The following is an 18,543-nucleotide window of genomic DNA, read 5'->3' as shown; positions in this document are numbered from 1 at the left end:
GAAGCTTATTCTCTGTTGCACTCAAGATATTTCAAGAATAGAATATCTTCCTAAACTGTAATGTAAAATGTAGTCTATGTCATACTGGGACATGCGGTGTGATATATAGCTGTGAGTAAATATAACTACCTTTTGATCACACACCACAATTACATGTCCTTATATGCAGCTAAGAAAATAGCATACAAGCTTCATTTATTGAAAAAGGTTTATAATACTGCAACAACAGCATAATTATAAATGTTTGTTAAACATTTATAGGATAGCCACTGTCATTTCTGGGTGGGTGTATCAAGCAAATGTGTGATTGGACTTGTGAAAAAAACAACAGAGTTGTGATATCATTTTGCTGTGTATTTCCTACATTCCTACATACTTTTCTTGAAAACATAATACAGAAAATCACAACTGATATGTTGCAGGTTCATTTTGTGTAAACCCATTGTTATGATAATGTGGTTTAATTAATTACATTACAGCATATTTTCTGGGATTTTTAAGGCCTAGGTCACATAAGCTCAAAAGGAAATACAGTGCCAAAGTTCTTATTATTCATAAATTGGGAGAGAGAGTATCATTGTGATTAAACCAAACTGATTGTTTGATGTTTGATTCTGAAAAAAGAATCAATCTTTTTTTTTTTTTTTTTTTTTTTACAATTTCTCATACTATCTATTGCAGGACCAAGCTTTAATATTACACTTTTATTAGCCTTCTGAGTTATTTGAATTCAGTGTTGTCATTTCAATTTAATCTTAAAGCTGCAGGCGATTCTGCACATTGACTTTGAATGGCAATGAAAAGAAAACATTAGAAATTAGATAATATTAACACATGACCAAACTTAACAACTTGGCTGTTCTGTGATGTTTTTTACATAATTTTTATAAATGTGTATTTCATATTTCATTCACTAAGGAAAGGAAATCATAGGAATTGAAATAGTTAAATAGTTAACATTGTGAGTCCAGCCTAATAGGCGTTTTCACTGAAGACATTTCGACATGTCAGAGTAGGAAAAGCACAGGTGTAAATAATAAAATGAATGATGGCTGAGTTCCATTTAGCTGCTTCAGTTTCAGGGTCCTGGTATTGTGCATGCTGGCTCACTGTCACACTGTCATGGCTTACTGGGATGCTTGAAACAAACAGAGCCATTGTCAATGTTGTTAGCAACACCTGAGCTTTTCCTACTATGACAAGTCAAAATGTCTGCGCTTAAAAAATGCCTGTTGAATAACCAGCAGTTGGACCTTCCTGATGCAGGTCCATTGAATCTAAAAGTACTTGTCACACTTGATGAACAGGTGATTTCATTTAACTTTTGACTTCTCCATCTGTGATGACTTTGATGTGACACAATAAAGGGGATGAATACTTTCAACTATTTATGTTGAATTTGTAGAGAGTCACTTTGCTGTCAAAATATTTTTTCCATTGATCAGCGTCAAAAAGTCCTACTTACATCCACAGTGAATTAATGTTGTAAACAGTTGTGGACTCAGGCTGTCTGAGGGGCAGGGGTGAAAAAAATGTTTTAAAAAAGGGCACCAGCTGCATTCAATGGGGCTTGCAGAAAGTTGTGATGCATTTATGGTTAAACAGTTCCAAACCCTGGTTAAGATTAAAATTGTTTTATTATGTGACTCAGATTTAAAGTATAACTACTACACCTCTGTAATAAAAACACACAGGGAACACGGGGATAGATCCTCAGTGGAGGCAAATACTTGGTATAGGAAATGTTTAGTTGATTAATGTTGCACAGAAAAAGTAGAAAGTATCAGTTCATGTTTCTTCTTATCGCTTTATCTCGTATCATACTTTTATCAGCTTACTTCAATGCTACTAGCTGACTGGGATTTTGGGAATTTGCATAACACAGCATAACATTTAATGCCATATGTAGATAACACTGAAAGCCAGACATTCAATAGGCCAAGCCACATTTAATAGCTACTCAATGTAAAACACTATAGGGACTCACTCATTTTATAAATTACACATATAAATGGGAATGACACCCATGTAACATATTGTTTTCAAATGAGATGTGGTCAATACCTGCAAAATCACAAAATTGTGACTTGGATGAACGATGCCATTGGGTGACACTTCAGTCCCTCACTTGTGGGTTGTAAAATTTTATTTTGAGATATTACATTAAAATTAGCATAACTTGAATGGAGGGTTTACAGCTGTGGATCAGAAAATGGCATTATTTGCTGATAACATTCAGTGTATTGTTCAAATTCATAAATTAAACTGAGCTGTACACAATTATATACATAACATGTAACTCATATTTTAGTGTATATTTTCTCTTTAAAAATCCCACTTAAGAATTTGGTGACCACATGTGTATCGCCAGTATTTTGACCTCTTATCAGCCTTTGCTCAAATGGAAATACAGTATAACAGACAGGGCCTCTGCCAATGAAACACATGTGAATGACCCGCCATTATTACGGACAGGACAAAACCAAAATAATCCAGACTAAAGATTTAGTCCAATTCCAAACTGCAGTCTGAGATGTTGGTCATTCTAACATGAACACAGAAAATGATCAGTGATGTGCAGTAGCAGGACAAAAATGTCAGTAAGATGTATTTTCCCATGACACCCTGAAGTATAACCAAGGTTTGGTTTCTGTTTCCTTCTGTTCCAAGAAAGTCACAAGTTATTGTTACTTAGCCTACATATTCACAGCAATTGCTGCCATGCATGATGCTATTTTGAAGACATTTATTCATACATCCATAATTCCAAAGGTGAACTCTATGTTTCTGTGACTACTGTTGGCATATGAAATATGTATGATGGTTGAATATCTGCTGTGCCTCCAGCTTCACATGAATAAATGCATGCAGGTATAGATGCACAGAATGGATATTAATGCATATGCACACTAAAGGCCTAGAATATAACATATTGTCGAATAACCTGGTGGAGCAGAGGTCTAGCCTTTTACCTATACAGTGTGCCAATATGGGTTTGACCTATAGTTAGGACGTAACGTGCTTTGTCGGGCGTTGTGCCTTACTGGTAGCTGTGTATCGGTTAAACACAGGTGCGTGTGTAGGTGTTATAGGTGTCATAGCACCCTGCATTCTGCACATAAGGTTTCACTTGTTTACAGCCAACAAGGGCGCGGCTTTATCCCTACTTTATATGCGCGCGCCGAGTTCACTCAAGTTAAATACACACACACAGACACACACACGGCCTACTTTCCACAATTCTATCGCTAATATGCGGGGAGAGAGAGGGGGAGAGAGAGAGAAGAGAGTGACGGTTTCTCCTTGCATGCTGCTGCTGTTGCTGTGCCAATGCGCAAACAGTGTATGCTACGCCGTGGGATAGGTCTCCCCAAATTGAGGCTGCGCTCGAAACGATCATGCGATTGAATGACGAGCGCGTCATGCTTGTCTTCCTCCTCTTCTGTTCTGTGCGATCAGTGGCTCTGTGTTCCGCAATCCCCAGGGATACTGTACCGCCCTCGATGGCTCTGCTATCGGCGCTTCGCTCACACTGAATGGCTGCCCGGAGTAAGGAAAAGCGGAGAAAGAGAGCGCTGCTTCTCCTCCTTTGAACCGACGCTCTGCATCAACTTCCCAGCGAGGGGGTGAGTGTCTTGTCTGCCGTTGTGTGAGGCGTCCTGCCGGGATCCACCAGCCGTGGCAGAGGGGGAGGGGTCTGTACCGGTGCGGTGTCCTTAGTTTGCGCCGTGGATTTGGGTTGATGATGAACGGTGAGGCAGATACGGGACAATTCAAGTTTGGGACAAGTAGCCTAGGCCTATGCGACTTTGGGGATGGCTCCAGGTTAGCACAGTCCTAAACTTTTTTAGCCTATCCCAGCGTTTTCAAAACAGTTAAATGTAGCCTACCCTACTATCAGCATGGAGTGCGAGCGAGTTAAATGGTTCATTTCATGTAGCGCCTCTCTCTAATATGCGAAAATGCGATGGCAGTCAGGTTTTTTGGCATGGCAGCTCTTGTGAGCGCCGGTTGTAAAGAATTGTGCCTTGTTGTGCTCCCACCCCCCGCTCCGTGCCGCACTGGTTCCGTCTGGCTCGCCCTCAGCTGCTGCGTGTCCTGGGATGACCTGTTGATGTCGGTAGAATGGAGAATGGCAGGGGGAGCGATTTCCCCCATCACCAAAATATTTAAATAAGCAACATTTGGACTTGACAACCGGCGTCGCAGCACAGCTACCTCGTCCGCACAGGCAGTAAGTGTCTTGTTTATCTTTTGAGTGTGGACTATCGCGGAAATGCTTGACATTGTGCAGCTGGGCTGAGTGTGCATGAGGTGGATGGTGCGCCGGGGCGAACCCAAAATATTTAACAGTAGTGTTAGCTTAGCCATTAGCCACCTCTATAGGCCTGATGTGGATGGGAGAGGACATCAAACATTTCAGCGCTGTCAGCCACAAGGGAAAGGGGGACAAATTACGACCGCTTAGTCTGCTGAAGATGGTTTGGATTTATATAGCTACTTGAATGCCATTTGACGGCACGTAAATAGTAACACTCCTTCGCTCTCACCCGGGCATCACCGGGGCTTGCTGCCATCCTGTGTCGCCCCCCTCCCGTCGCCTCCCGGCTCCGGTGCCAGCAGACAGTGGAGCACTCCCGGCGGGTAGACTGTTACACGGCGCGGTCATCCCGGTGTGTTAAAGAGCTCCTTATCTGTTCCCCAGTATCCGGCATCCTGTCCTGTTTAAACACTTCTGTACGGAGGCAGACTATAGTCGGGAACACTCATAGGGTATGCACGGGTAGAGCTTCAGTAATATGGAGTTAAGAAGTTCAGAAGCTTTTGATGTGTGTGCTGCTTGATATCCAGAATGTCCCTGTTATATAACCCTAAGAATAATCACGAATCATGTCTCTGTATGTATGATAGGAGTAGCACAGCCATGCAGGCATGGGCACATGAGAACCAGGAAATGCCTATAGAGGGAATGCATTGTGTGCCAGCTGCACCAATGACTCCACAGTAATCACCCACATAGCAATGTAAAATCCCATGCTGTTTTCCATGGTAGAACTGGATAGCCATTTGATTTCAGGCAAAACATTCTTAAGGCTTACTATGAAAAGTCTATGGTCTTAAGTATGTTGTGAGTATGTTTGACCTACTTTCCTCACCAGGCTGGTTGGTATGAGATCTAAGCCACAGGGTGAGTTGGGGTGAATTTCATTCGTACACATTGCTGCACTCTATATGTTTAATGGAAAAAGGACCTGAGATGATCCCTCTCATCTCTGCAGGCCTCACTGCCCCTCCTTGGTGCATAAAGACACACACACACACACACACACACACACACACACACACACAGTCACATTCTCTCTCACTGTCAGAGCAAACTGTGCAAACACACCCTGCTCTCAGCCCCGTGTTTGTGTGTCTTTATGTGCACGCATGTGTGCTTACTGCGGCTCGCCAAACTGTAAACAAGCAGTATTGTCTAATGTCTGTGTGTGACTCAGTGTGCCTTTTGTGGGTTTGTCTGAGTTTGTGTGTGCGCATCTGTGTTTTAGTATGAGGGAGAGGGAGCTTGAGTGAGACAGAGACAAAGAGAGCATTTCTCTTTACCCTGGAGCTTGGCTAGGTCCCAAATGAAAGGCTTTGGATATGATGGGGTGGCTCACTCTAGCCCTCATCAGTCAGTCACACCAAAGTTGGTTGTATGCCTCTCACAGGGTGGGCTTCCATTGGTTTGTTCTCACAGTATCAGAGATTGTCTTTGTTTGGTATGAATCTATGTGTTTTTGTGTGTGTGCAGCATGCATTCATGCAACACTTTTAAGTGGTAAAGCATCCGTGTGAAAAGTAGCTTTGTCAAGGCTATGCATGCACACTTTTGTACAGTGCAGGCCTGTTGATCAGTTCATCTGAATATGTGAAACACTTATGACTATTATTCCGCTTTAAGTAAAGGTTTATGGTCAGTGAAATGCCACGTGGGCTTGTCATTGGATCTGTTTTATTGTTACAGCTAACAATTATTGTGGAGGTTATATAGTGGTTGTGGGCACAGAGGGCATATAATGCTTATACATGTGAAGTACTGAAAAGTAGATTCCTCCCCATGCTAATCTGTAGAAAGAGGTGATGTATACAAAAAAGAAAACAGAAAAGAACATATCTGGTATAACATCTGCATTGTGTCTTTACATATCCTGTCACCGAATACAAAGCTATCTTACAGAATCGAGCAGTAACGTAGCCTGCACACAGTGGTCATATCCACAGCAAAGGGAACTTTGGTTCACTTTAATTTAATATTGACAGGGATAATTTAGGAATCTTCGAGAGGGTCTGGGACAAGGGGGTTTGTTTGCCTTTGACTGTTTAGAGAAGTGAATGGAAACATGCTATGTGGTGTTTATTTAGGCCACACACGTTTGCACATAGCATAACAGAACATGACCCAGTTATCTAAGGACACAGAGTTTTATAGCTCATAGAAGACAGAAAATAAAAAGGCTTTTACTGAGCCTGCTCCTGGCAATAACAACTAGTGCAAGGCTGAAGTGAAGTGTAGGATTAATGCAATGTAGATTATCCATGGAAGTTTCAACGAAACTTTGTTTCAAATATCAACGTCCTGTGTGCCTGCCAAAAGCCTTCAGTAGGACTGTGTGAAGAAATATTTGTGGCCTATGTCAGTTGGATATGCCAAGGGATATAAGTCTTATTCAGGACTACTTTTCTCTAGAATAGAGGCATTTCATTATGGATACTTTGCCCTAGTAATAATAAAAAATAGACTTCCATTAGGTTTAATGTATGTTTGGTATTGCTTTGTCCCATTGAAAGACTGTCAGCCATTTTACTGTGTCCATGTGTCCAGTAATGTAAGAGTCATTCCTCACCTGTTTTGTTTTAGGGCTGTTCTCCTTGGGCTCTGTCTTTTTACATAGCCCCCGCACACACACACACACACACACACACACACACACACACACACACACACACACACACATTGCCTGCTGATGTCCTCCTCACACCTAAGAAACATCACAGGATAAAACAGTTTTTGTCATTGTTGTGACTGACCCTGCTCATATGACCAGGGATAAAGCAGTGTAGCCTCTGTATGAAAGGGTAAACCCAGCTTTTTAGTTAGTGGTACTAGGTTGAAAAGATTTGCCTCTGAAAATTATGGTTTGAGTAATTGAACATTTAATGACAGTCCTGTTTTTTTCTGACCACGATTTTTGTTACAAGATGGCGATCTGGCTGCACAAGCTATGTGAGATTACTATATGGTTGCCCAAGTAAAACAAATATCCAGTGTAAAGCCAACACTACAATCAAAACCCTGTTTAGGAGTAATGTGTATGACACTACATTTACTTACCCAGACAGGAACAGCCTGATACTTCCAAGTGTAGTTGAACCTATGTGTAATAACCAGTGTTATACGCAGAGTTTATGTGTGGATGGGGTCTAAGTTTGTCACTTATTGTAATTGTGTCATTCCTCTCTTTCTCTCTGTCTCTCTTTCTTTCCCAACAAGACCCTTTGGTGGTGTGCGTTGGCGCACCATGGCCCAGACCCTCCAGATGGCGATCCCAAACTTTGGCAACAATGTTTTAGAGTGTCTGAATGAGCAGCGGCTGCAGGGCCTCTACTGCGATGTCTCCGTGGTGGTCAAGGGCCATGCCTTCAAGGTACTGATGAGGCAGCATGTTCTTATTGTTTTCATAATGGACATTGCACTTATACTGAAAGTCAAGGCTAAATTTAGAGAAGTTAAGGCCTGGGTGTAAACAAGGAGGGGGCAGTGTAAATTGTAACTTTTGGTAACTTTTCTTCTTTTTTTTTCTGTAACTTTGTAACTGTGGTGGACAATGCATCGTCCAACCTGGAATGATAATATAGGTTACTTTCACAGTGTGCAGTTTTTATTCCCAGTATACTAGGAGATTGAAGCATTCTTCCTCTCTAGCTTTGGTTTAGTTAAATCACTTGGAATGACAACTGGACCTCCTTAACGGCATGTAATTTACCACTTCTCCTGTAAAGGTAATGGGTTAAAGATTCATTTTTTTTAGAAAACTTGTTTTAAGGCCTCCAATTGCAATGCTCTGAGTCTTGGTTTGTATGTCATTCCTCACTGTCATCTAGTCAGATTTTCTTAACCTTCTCTGCCCTGTAACCTTGCTTTTAGGTCCCAAAATTTCAATAACCATAAGAGACAGTAAGAGAGTAAGAGAGCAGTCATTTTGAGTATGGCTTTCTTTCCAAGAGCAATGGAAGAACTCCATATCAGTATTTTAGGTATCATATTATAAGACCTATTAGTTAAATACTTAAATAACTAAATAGCTGGGCAAAGAATATTTAATACAATACTTAAATACTGGTTGAATTCAGTTCAGCAATAGTTGGCACCAAATGCTTGCTTTATAGTTAATATCTTATTAAGTTTAAACTGTATTTTATTTAGGCAGAGTTCTTGTGGAGCTGTTTCACGTGAAGATGACATTTAACACTGTGATTTATTTGGGAGGTTTGGATTATTCTGATCAATAAAATCTAAAAAGCAAGCAAAATACGGCCTCAAAAAAAGTCTAGCTTTAGTTTTGGTACCAAGACTCAATTTGGGTATAGGCAAATTTGAATGATATCTAAACAAATCAATACATTAGTTTATAAGAATCTCTGGTGACCAAGTCTTCATATCAAGGAACTCTGCATAGGGTTCATTCACCACAAGTCCATTGCTTAGAAGGTCTGACCTAAGGTGTCTCATTGTCTGAACGTCTTTGGTTTGATGACAGCAGCAGCCTTGTACCCTGTGTTAACATGTCCCTGATCAAAACAGTGAATTCTCTCTCTGAAGTGAGAGAAATTAGTAAATATCTTAAATCTTACACGTAATATTCAAAATCAGCACTACTCTCAAAGGTTCTAATTCTGATTCTTACTCATCTGCTTTTGTCTTAGGCCCATCGAGCTGTGCTGGCTGCTAGCAGTTCGTATTTCCGGGACCTTTTCAGCAGCAGCAGCAGCAGCAATAGTGGAGGTGGTAACAGCAATGAGACAAGCCCAACGGTAGTGGAGCTCCCGTCGGCTGTGCAGCCCCAGAGCTTCCAGCAGATTTTGGCTTTCTGCTACACAGGCCGTCTCAGCATGACAGTGGGAGACCAGTTTCTCCTCATGTATACCGCCGGCTTCCTGCAGATCCAGCAGATCATGGAAAAAGGCACTGAATTCTTCCTCAAGGTAAAGCTGAAGTAGTTTTCACTAGAAACTTTTTTCAATGCTTTGAGCACAATAAACGCACAAACCAAATGCCATTTACATCGGTTGTACTAGGATGGCGGCAAAAGTCTGTGGCAGAGATCTCAAAACAGGTCAAACTGAAAGAAAACTATTATCAAAATTACCGTTAGGGTTAATTGGGATTTGTTATTTGCGATCTGGGTGAATTGACTGTTTAAAATGAAGTGTCTATTCCAGTTGGAGCAGTTCTGAAATATATATTGTGTTTCGAATTGGCCAACAGTTTGGCAAAAATTGAAAGGGTTCATATGCAGGAGAGCATGTATGCACTAAGGAAATTTAAAAGGAATCTGCCCTGTAGTTGTTGAAATACCTTGTCATCGAAGAAAGTGTTGGTGGAAGTAAAATTATATTGTTACGATGGTTCTAGATAAAGAAGGGGGTCATATAATCATTTGGAATCATTTACTGAAAACCATGAATAATCATACTAAATTTGAGAGGAATCTGGCCAATGGTTGTTGAGATGTCTTGCTGTTGGACGGACAGACTGACCATCAGCATGGCAAAATCCTACAAGCAAACGCATATCTGTTGGTACATCAGTATGTTCATGTATGCTGATGTATACATTCCTTTCTAGGTCTCCTCCCCCAGCTGCGACTCCCAGGGCCTTCACGCTGAGGAGGCCCCACCTTCTGAGCCCCAGAGCCCTGTAACGCAGACCAATAACAGTGCAGCCCGGCCTGCCTCCTGCCTGACGCCGCTCTCTCTGGTATCACGAGTGAAGGCAGAGCAGCCAGCTAGCCAGCCGGAAGCAGCCACTCCTTACTCAGTGGTCTGCACTCCTGTAGCCAAGCGACTGTGGGAGGGTGGCAGCAGCCGAGATGGAGTAGGCTCAGGGGGAGGAGGGGGGGCCAGGAAGACAGCCCGTTATTCCCAGGAGGTGGTGCGGGGCAGTGCCATTCAGAGCCCCGGAGCCCTCGGACTGGCCATGGGTATGGGTGCCACCGCAACCAGCCTGTCGGGGATGGTGGCCAGTGTCGGCACCAATGGGAGCTCTGCAGCAGGTCAGGGCATGTCAGAGGGCGCCAGCCCCGGCACCCTGAGTACCTACGCCAGTGACTCACCCATCAGTTACCATGATGATGAAGAAGAGGAAGAGGGGACAGATGACTGTGCTGAAGAGCAGTATAGGCAAATCTGCAACATGTATACCATGTACAGCATGCTCAACATGGGAGCTGCAGGTAATGGACAGAACAGTACGTGTAAATGCTCCTAGTTTATTTTAATGAATTTAATAGTAATCTGATGTATTTCTGGTTGTAGCAGGTATTGTACTGTGCTTCTTCTCTGTGTGTAAAAGTGATTATTCTAAGTTTGCAGTATTGTGTTTCTACAGCTTCTGGTGAGCGTGTTGAGGCTCTACCCGACCACACAGAGACACGGGGTCGGATGCGAGGCAGAGACCTTACATGTCTCCCCGCAGAACTCATCGCTCAGATAGGCAACCGCTGTCATCCCAAACTGTACGAGGAAGGAGACCCTGCTGAGAAACTAGAGTTAGTCTCAGGTATGTTTGCATGTGTGGGTGTTTTGTGTGTGTGTGTGTGTGTGTGTGTTTCATGTTCTTATATGCCGGTGGGGACTTTAGCCTGAATGCACACTAACCCATGGGGACTTGTGTCACCGTGGGGACAAAAATTGAGGTTCCCACGGGTAGAGACTGCTTTTTGAGGGTTAAGACTCGGTTTTAGGGTACAAGTTACAATTAGGTTAGGGTAAGGGTTAAGGATTAGGCATTTAGTTGTGATGGTTAAGGTTAGGGTAAGGGGCTAAAGAAGGCATTATGTCAATGGCTGTCCCCCACAGGGATAGTGAAACAAACACCTGTTTGTGTGTGTGTGTGTGTGTGTGTGTGTGTGTGTGTGTGTGTTAAAAGAAACCTGTCAAAAGTTTTTTTTACAAAAGCTAGCAAAAACTTTAAACGTTTGAAAGATACATATATATCTATATTAGAGAAGGATGCGCAAATAATCGTGCAGCAGTATACCAGTGTTAGTTGATTTAATAGATCTAATCGGGACAAGGCCAATGGCACTGATATGTATACACATATTAGAGGAAGTTCTCTTCAAATGACTGTGCTTGGAATTGGCATGCAGATTACGTGGCAGTATTGCATATTTGGCTCAGTGTGTTTATGTCAAGGACATCCCGTGACAATGTCTGTTTTGCCTTGCGGGCGGGGTTACATACTGTTCAATATAGTGTGTGCGTGTGACTGAGAGACGTGAATAAAGAAAGAAAGAAAAGAAGGGAGGTAACATACGCCAAGCTAGTATTGTAGGGTAGTTTAATAGTAAAATAAAAAAGGCAAAAATGCAAAAAAAAAAAAGAAAAAGAAACGTATCGTGCATTCCATAATAATATTAAAAGGATTAAACTTTACCGATTATGAAATCTGTGACACAGATGCAAATGCAATATAGAACAATAAAAAACATAAAACACATCAAAAAGTCAGAGAGAAAAAGCAAACAGAAAAAGAAATTTAAGATGCCTCTAAACTATGACATGTAACTAAAGCACAGCCTCCTTACACTTTATCATTACTATATATGACCCACAAAATCTGAACTTGAACAGGTCACACGTGTCAAAGTGGCAGCAAATGAGTCATAAAATGGTGATAAGTACTGATGATGTTTGGTGGTTCATTTGTTTGTTGATATTCTTTGCATGTGGATTCTTTGCAGGTACTTCTGTGTATATATCACGAGCCCAGCTAATGAACTGTCATGTGAGCGCAGGGACCAGACACAAGGTGCTGCTGAGGAGGCTGCTGGCTGCCTTCTTTGACAGGTTTGTTCCTTCTGTCTGTGTATCTGGGTCTATTTCTGCAAGTGTTTCATGTAAAGTTAGCAAAAGCTTAGTTTTAATATAGAAATTAATGTTTTTTTTTTTTATCTGCAGGCATTAGAGAGATATTACAACTATTTTTGTTTTCCTCTGTTCTGTGTTCTGTGCAACTCATTCTTATTTTTGATGCATCAGGAATACTCTGGCCAACAGCTGTGGAACAGGTATCCGCTCGTCCACCAATGACCCGAGCCGCAAGCCCCTGGACAACAGAGTTCTGCATGCGGTCAAATGTGAGCGCACATTTTTTTCTGTCTGTGGGTGTTTGCCCACAAGCATGCAGATAATTTGTTGGGTACAAGTAGAGGGGAATATACATGCATTCATACTGTACATAAACATATTGTGCATACATATTGTAAAGCACATTGTTGCTGAATTGAATGACTAGTTGTTAAATGTCTCAGTTCATTTAGTTCACTTTTTAGGCTACTTTGGGATAAAAGTGCAAATGGGATGATTATTTGCTACCTACTGCACCCTTATATGATTAGCTTTAGGTAATAACTTACAGTGACCACTAGATAGCAACAGTTACCCTGAAACTGAATGTCAGACCCTAAAGAAAAGACTGTAGTGTGTATATAACCAGGTGACAATGTGTTCAGATGTTTATGAAGAAGGGAAAGCTTTAAACAGAAATCACGCGTAACTCCTTTAATGGCTTAATGAAGTTTGGGCTTTCCCTACATCTCATTAGTGAAATGAGTGAGGCAGCAGGATATGTTTTAAGAGTCTCTGAGCTGCTCTATTTACAATTTCCATTTACAATTCAGTGTCAGGGCCTGATCTGCAGGAGTCCTACAAATATTAACTCTATTCTTTTAAATGTGTCCTCTTAATTCTAAGTTAGGGAGATGGTTATACAGTATTTGCCAACATCAACTGAAGTGTGTGTATGAATGTAGGACATTGAGATTTGAGGATTTTTTTGATGTCATTTAGATGGTTCAGGGTTTTTATGCACACAGTAAATTTGACAAAATGCTGTATCAATACTGCAAGTGTTGCAGTGTGAGGAGGAGGAGCTTTGATACTTCAGACTGCTTAAATTCTCCATGCACCTTGAAAGTAGGTTAAGTTATGCCAGACCCCAGTGTAAAAAACAACATTTAATAAAGTACAGAATTAATGAGCACCACACATTACTCATTAAGTAATGTGTATTCCACTTGTGAACATTAAAAATATGATATTTCCCCTGACCACTGTTTTTGTTGTTTATGGTCCTGTCTGCTTCATGACACTAGTTCTTGTCTTAGTTATAGTTCACAGCATAACGTGCAATCAGCCTAACTGTGTTGTTTTTTTTTCTTTTCCACATCAGTTTATTGCCAGAACTTTGCCACCAGCTTCAAAGAGAGCGAGATGAATGCCATCGCAGCTGACATGTGCACCAACGCCCGACGTGTGGTCCGCAAGAGCTGGATCCCCAAGCTGAAGCTACTGATGGCTGAGAGCGATGCCTACACCGCTTTCCTTCCCGACGGCGTCAAGATGGAGGATGACACACTGGGGGCGGATCCGGCCTTTGACCCCGCCTCTCTGGAGGCCACCAGCGGTGCTGGCATAGAGTCAGGTGGCTCTTCAGGTGAATCGCTACCAGGTGTGGGCGGGGACGGAGGACCGTTATTTTGAACATTGTGTACGGGGGGGAAGGTTGAAATTTGGTGACACACATACCAGTATTCCCCAGTTCTGCTTGCCTCCTCACTCTTTGGCCCACGCTGATCTCTCACTTCTGACTGTCTATACTACACTGCTATGGGTCAACAGTTGTGTTACCCTGATGTAACCAGGACATGACAACTTAAATTTTTGCTTTATGACTGTACAATGGAGTTAGTTGAGGAAAGGGAGAGAGGAAGAGGGTGTTTACTTTTCTCCTAACTGCCCTCTGCCTCCCCTTGTCTTTTTAAGGTGTGTAAGCGCATCCACTGTTGCATATTAAATACATTCCCTGAAATACAGGTGGTGGGGGGAGATGCCAGTGCAGCCTGAGGAGGAAGGGATGGCTGGATGGACAGGCTTGGAGAAGAGGTGGCGAGTATATTGAATGTAAGTGTCAGTGGCATTTTTCTCTATGCAAGCCTGACAACTTGTGTTCCAGCCTCGGAAACGGAACTAAATTTAAAATAGATACAATAATAATTAACACTACCTGTTCTTCCTGCACCTTCCACTCATCACCTTGCAAGCATTCTTCACCCCACATCACCTTTCTTGAGACCAGAGAATCTCACCTGAGTGTTTCGCTGTGCAGTGTCTTATAAAAATATATCTCATCTTTCTCTGTTTTAGCATGTTTCTCCGTCTACAAACTGAAAAGTGATCCAGAGAGAGAAGGGGAAAGCTTTTTACTGAGATGATTATAAAGAAAATTTAAGGGCAACAGGTAATCAAAGATGGTCGTATTTTTAGAGGACAACTATATTTATACAAGTGCCCATGCCTAGAAAGGTGTGAGCAAAGAGAGTGAAAGGGATTGTTTTAAAATCTCGATCTTCATGTTTTATTGAAAGAGGTCTTGTCAAATAAGAAAAAGTGCTATTTTTGCAGGAAAAAAGGAGTCTAATAAAGCAGTCTTATCATAGGACCCGTAGTCATTTATTTTTATCTTTATTTGACAGTGCAGAGTGATGGAATGAGCAGTTGAACTGCTAAATTTGAAGCATTTCATCTTCTGTTCACTAGCTTAAAAGGAATAATAAGACTGATTCAGCTGGCTTGACTATTGTCTATGATAACCATTTCTTGTTAGGTTGTGAACCTGCAACATTTGCCTCCTTCAATAAAACATTGGCCCACAATTTTGAAGATTACTTGTAGAAATATAAAGGTTATATTATATTGATCTGACGACTCAGCTAGTTTCTTCTTTGTACTGAAATTATTGAAAAGGAAAAAAACTGCTGACATTTTTGTGCCAATGCAAAAGTCAAAGGAATTAATTATGGAATATTGGAATGTGCCTTTTTAATTGAAATCAATAAGCAGAAGCCTGGTGGGTACAGTGATGTCATGAGGAGACAATATTGCCTGAAGCAAATAGGCTTTATGGTACTGTCCGTGTGTGTGTGTGTGTGTGTGTGTGTGTGTGTGTGTGAAACAGTTCTTTGGTAAAGACAGAGAGTCTGTATTGCACGGATGTGTCTTTTAGTATGTAGTTTATTCATGTATCTAATGCACCACCTCTTTAATTTTGCACCTTCCATGAGAGCTAGAGTGGAGGTTTCTGCCCCTTAATGAGAAGAACCAGTGGTTCATGCACCTTTCTGAGAAATGTTGTGTAGCAACTAAACTCCTGTAGGTGGAATTTGTAATTTTTTCCCCATGTCTGCCTGTGTTTCTTGTTTAACAGTGGCACAAACTCCTACTGTAAATTATCAAGAAGACTGTTGAGTTAAATCCCAAGTGTTCTTCCTTTTTTGTTGCCGGATGCGTCTGATTATGAAATGCCAACAATTGACTTTTTTTTTTATGTGAAAGTTTGTGTTTGCTAGAAGCTTTTTGAATGAATGTCTGTAGATCAGAGGTCAGTACGGGGGTTTCATTATTCCTGTTGCAGGTGGATATCAGTGAAAGTGGTCCTGGTGTGATTTTAGGAATGTGTTCTTAACCTGAAATGCTCTCACAGACGACTGATTACTTTCTCCTTCTGGAAAGGCATTTCTATAAAGGTTCTATTTTTTCTGAAGACAGGTACAGTAAAAAAACAGGAAGGAATTAATGCTTCTTATTCAAGGCAGTTGAGTCAATCTTGTTGGGGAAAAAAAGACTAGAGACATGATAGATATAGCTTTACCTATTTTCATTATTGATTGAAATTACAAGGATGAGTTTACTTGAGGGTATATGGACAGAACAAAAATGCAGTACCTTGTAAGTATTCCGTTAACGGTAATGACAACAAAACCTCAGTAAGCTTTGCATTTGACTGTAGATGCCACATGAGCACCCCTCCCCCACTTACCTCTCCAGTATCTTTATTCTCCATTCTCAGAAAAGACTGCTGTGCTTCCTGTCCTTCATGCAGCTGGTGTCATGTTTCACTTCCACAAGTTTATTCATGTGTTTCAGAGAGAGGCAAAGCAGTGGTTTTAGGTAGTTAAATCTGAATTATAAGATGTTTTTGTTAATGTGCTTAGTGGCTTTTAACTGGCCCAATTTTACACAAGTTCAACACAACTCATATTACATGGTCATGTTTTCCTCCAACATTTTTTAATTATGACAGTACTTACGAAGCCTCTGCCAGGTGTATTTAAGTTACCATAATCCCTTAAATAGTTTGATGGGATATCCAATTATGTTCTACAGAAAACCATCCTGTCATTTCACATTTGAAATATATCAAACTCAAGGTTTTCAAAATAAACCCACTATAATACCAGATTGCTAGATAATTGCGTTGTGTACAGAGTTAAAGGACCAAGAGATATGCGTTCATGTCCAATCACTAGGACCTCTGAATTTAATGTTTTTGGGACATTCAATCTAGCAATGAAATTTAATTTTAATATCTCATTTAGCATAATGTCTATTAAATCTGTCAATGTTCCTGCCTCAAGAAATAAAACCAGGTATGACAATGGCCAGATTATTGTTCAAATGTCTGAATTTAGTTCCATTATTACAGGACTGTTTTTGATTGTGTCCTTCACAGAAGTAAATTACATTCTTTGAAAAACAGTGTCTCCCATAGAAAAGAAAAGTATAAAAGATGATAAAGATGAATATTTAAGATGAAAAAATAAAGAAGTTTTTAAAGCTAGAAACAACAAGGGCTTACATTAGTTTCTTACAGCAACCATGTTACACAGTGACCTACTGAATGATCTGAAATATCACCAGTGAATCAGCACTGATTCTAAGGAATCCATGTTAGTCTGCTTTCACAACACAGTAGCTCAGCCCAAATACAGAAATGTCCACACTGCACCAATGACCCAGTCAGAATACACTGCTGTTGCGCCTCATGAGCCTAGCTTAGAAACACTGGTTTAGGGCCTGTGTTGTGATCAGTTGAACAAGTTAAGTAGAAATAGCAGTGGTTATGGTACGTGTCAGGGGTTTTACCCATAGTTAGTTTTCAGGGCCGACTCTAGTAAATGTTCAAAAAGTCCCTCACTCACAACCTACTTGCACTGTGCTTTATGCGCAATAGATGTGTGTGTGTGCGTGTGTGTGTGTGTTTTACTTTGTGTGCATTTGAGAATAGAAAGCTTTCATGCCATTTTTTTTTCAGTGCGTTCTAATCAAACTGTAATTTCTGTACCTTTCAACATATGTGTTTACACTTCACAAAACATGTAGACCTACACACTTGAATGGATGAGGTGTGGCACGGCATGGGGAACCTTTTGTCACTAAACAGTACATATATAAATACGATTATACACATGTATAGATAAATACTGTATATTATATATAGACGCGCACATAGAGGTCAGATTGTTTGTTGTGCACTCGCAGCATGAGGTATATATTTACCCAGAAACGGCGCTTCTTCACAACCTGTACAGTAATTGGTCTGCCCATGTCTTTGCCCCTGCTCCTTGCCCTCTGTAACCCTGTAGCGCCAGTGGACATCCTGTACTGCTCATCCTATTCTTTCTGTGTTCCAAGTGCCAATAACTTTGTGAAAGCCCTGTAACTGTGACCCAACATTATCAAAGGCAATTGCACATTAACGACTGTAAAATAAATAAATACAAATCATAGAGAAAATGTCAAAATGGATTAAATAATGAATATCTTAATAAAAGATTTGTAACAATTTCTCTCTGACTCCTTTTTTACTGGTATGTTACTGTTGAGCTGCTTGCTGGTTGTTTTTTAATACAAACATTTGGCTGAGGTGTGAACTGACATAATAACTAGACTCTTAGCAATAAGCTCAGCCACCCAAACTTCTAAAACTGCACCTTCATGGCTCATGCTCATTGGGGTACTTTTTATATATGACACAGAAACCAGAATTTGATTAAGAAATAGAAAACTGACTAAGAAAAAACAAGTATTCCCTCTTACTTAATAAAATGAATGAATTAAAATATCAATGTAAATTTAGTTTAATTTATATGCTCAAAGTTAATTTACAGCAATATCTAAATTAAGAAGTCAGTTTTGCAAGTATGATTCTGTGGAGAAATGCTTTTCATTGTGAAATGCGTTGCCATTTATTTTAAGTAAGCAATTTTCATGCATGCTCATTCTTGAATGTTCCTCTTCATGCTCACTTCAGTACTCACACCTGGAGGCTGTCATGTATGACCACCGTGCTTTACGAACATATCATCCCACACAGTTGTTTGTGCCTTCATTTGGCTATAGTTTTGCTTTGGTATACAGTACTTGACATACTTG

The 18,543-nt window shown here is 40.8% G+C and overlaps 1 protein-coding gene across 11 annotated transcripts; it reads left to right on the top strand.

Moving 5' to 3' along the window:
* Positions 1–1,755: 1,755 nt before the first annotated feature.
* LOC122868477 (nucleus accumbens-associated protein 1) lies at positions 1,756–17,957 on the top strand. 11 transcript variants are annotated; one of them, XM_044180509.1, is made up of 10 exons: positions 1,756–3,626; positions 7,538–7,691; positions 8,971–9,249; positions 9,893–10,514; positions 10,655–10,825; positions 12,012–12,117; positions 12,310–12,407; positions 13,502–13,780; positions 14,146–14,232; positions 14,476–17,957. In XM_044180509.1, exons 1-10 carry the CDS (start codon positions 3,409–3,411, stop codon positions 14,541–14,543), a joined length of 2,082 nt encoding a protein of 693 aa, XP_044036444.1. In that variant the 5' UTR covers positions 1,756–3,408; the 3' UTR covers positions 14,544–17,957. The 11 variants fall into 11 exon arrangements, with proteins under 11 accessions (XP_044036444.1, XP_044036445.1, XP_044036441.1 ...); XM_044180510.1 differs by having other exon boundaries at positions 1,757–3,626; positions 13,502–13,765; XM_044180511.1 differs by adding an exon at positions 4,087–4,234 and having other exon boundaries at positions 3,508–3,626; positions 14,146–17,957.
* Positions 17,958–18,543: the final 586 nt, after the last annotated feature.

Source organism: Siniperca chuatsi, linkage group LG21, assembly GCF_020085105.1.
Source record: "Siniperca chuatsi isolate FFG_IHB_CAS linkage group LG21, ASM2008510v1, whole genome shotgun sequence".
Lineage (NCBI taxonomy): Eukaryota > Metazoa > Chordata > Actinopteri > Centrarchiformes > Sinipercidae > Siniperca > Siniperca chuatsi.
The sequence above is the reverse complement of the archived record's forward strand: the minus strand, read 5'-3'. Positions and strand labels throughout refer to the sequence as shown.

Excerpts from the sequence above, each read along its gene's own strand:
- LOC122868477 (XM_044180504.1), top strand. The coding sequence starts at position 3,409 with ATGACGAGCGCGTCATGCTTGTCTTCCTCCTCTTCTGTTCTGTGCGAT. Across the intron at positions 3,627-7,537 it reads ATCAACTTCCCAGCGAGGGG|ACCCTTTGGTGGTGTGCGTT; the intron begins GTGAGTGTCTTG and ends TTTCCCAACAAG. Across the intron at positions 7,692-8,970 it reads TCAAGGGCCATGCCTTCAAG|GCCCATCGAGCTGTGCTGGC; the intron begins GTACTGATGAGG and ends CTTTTGTCTTAG.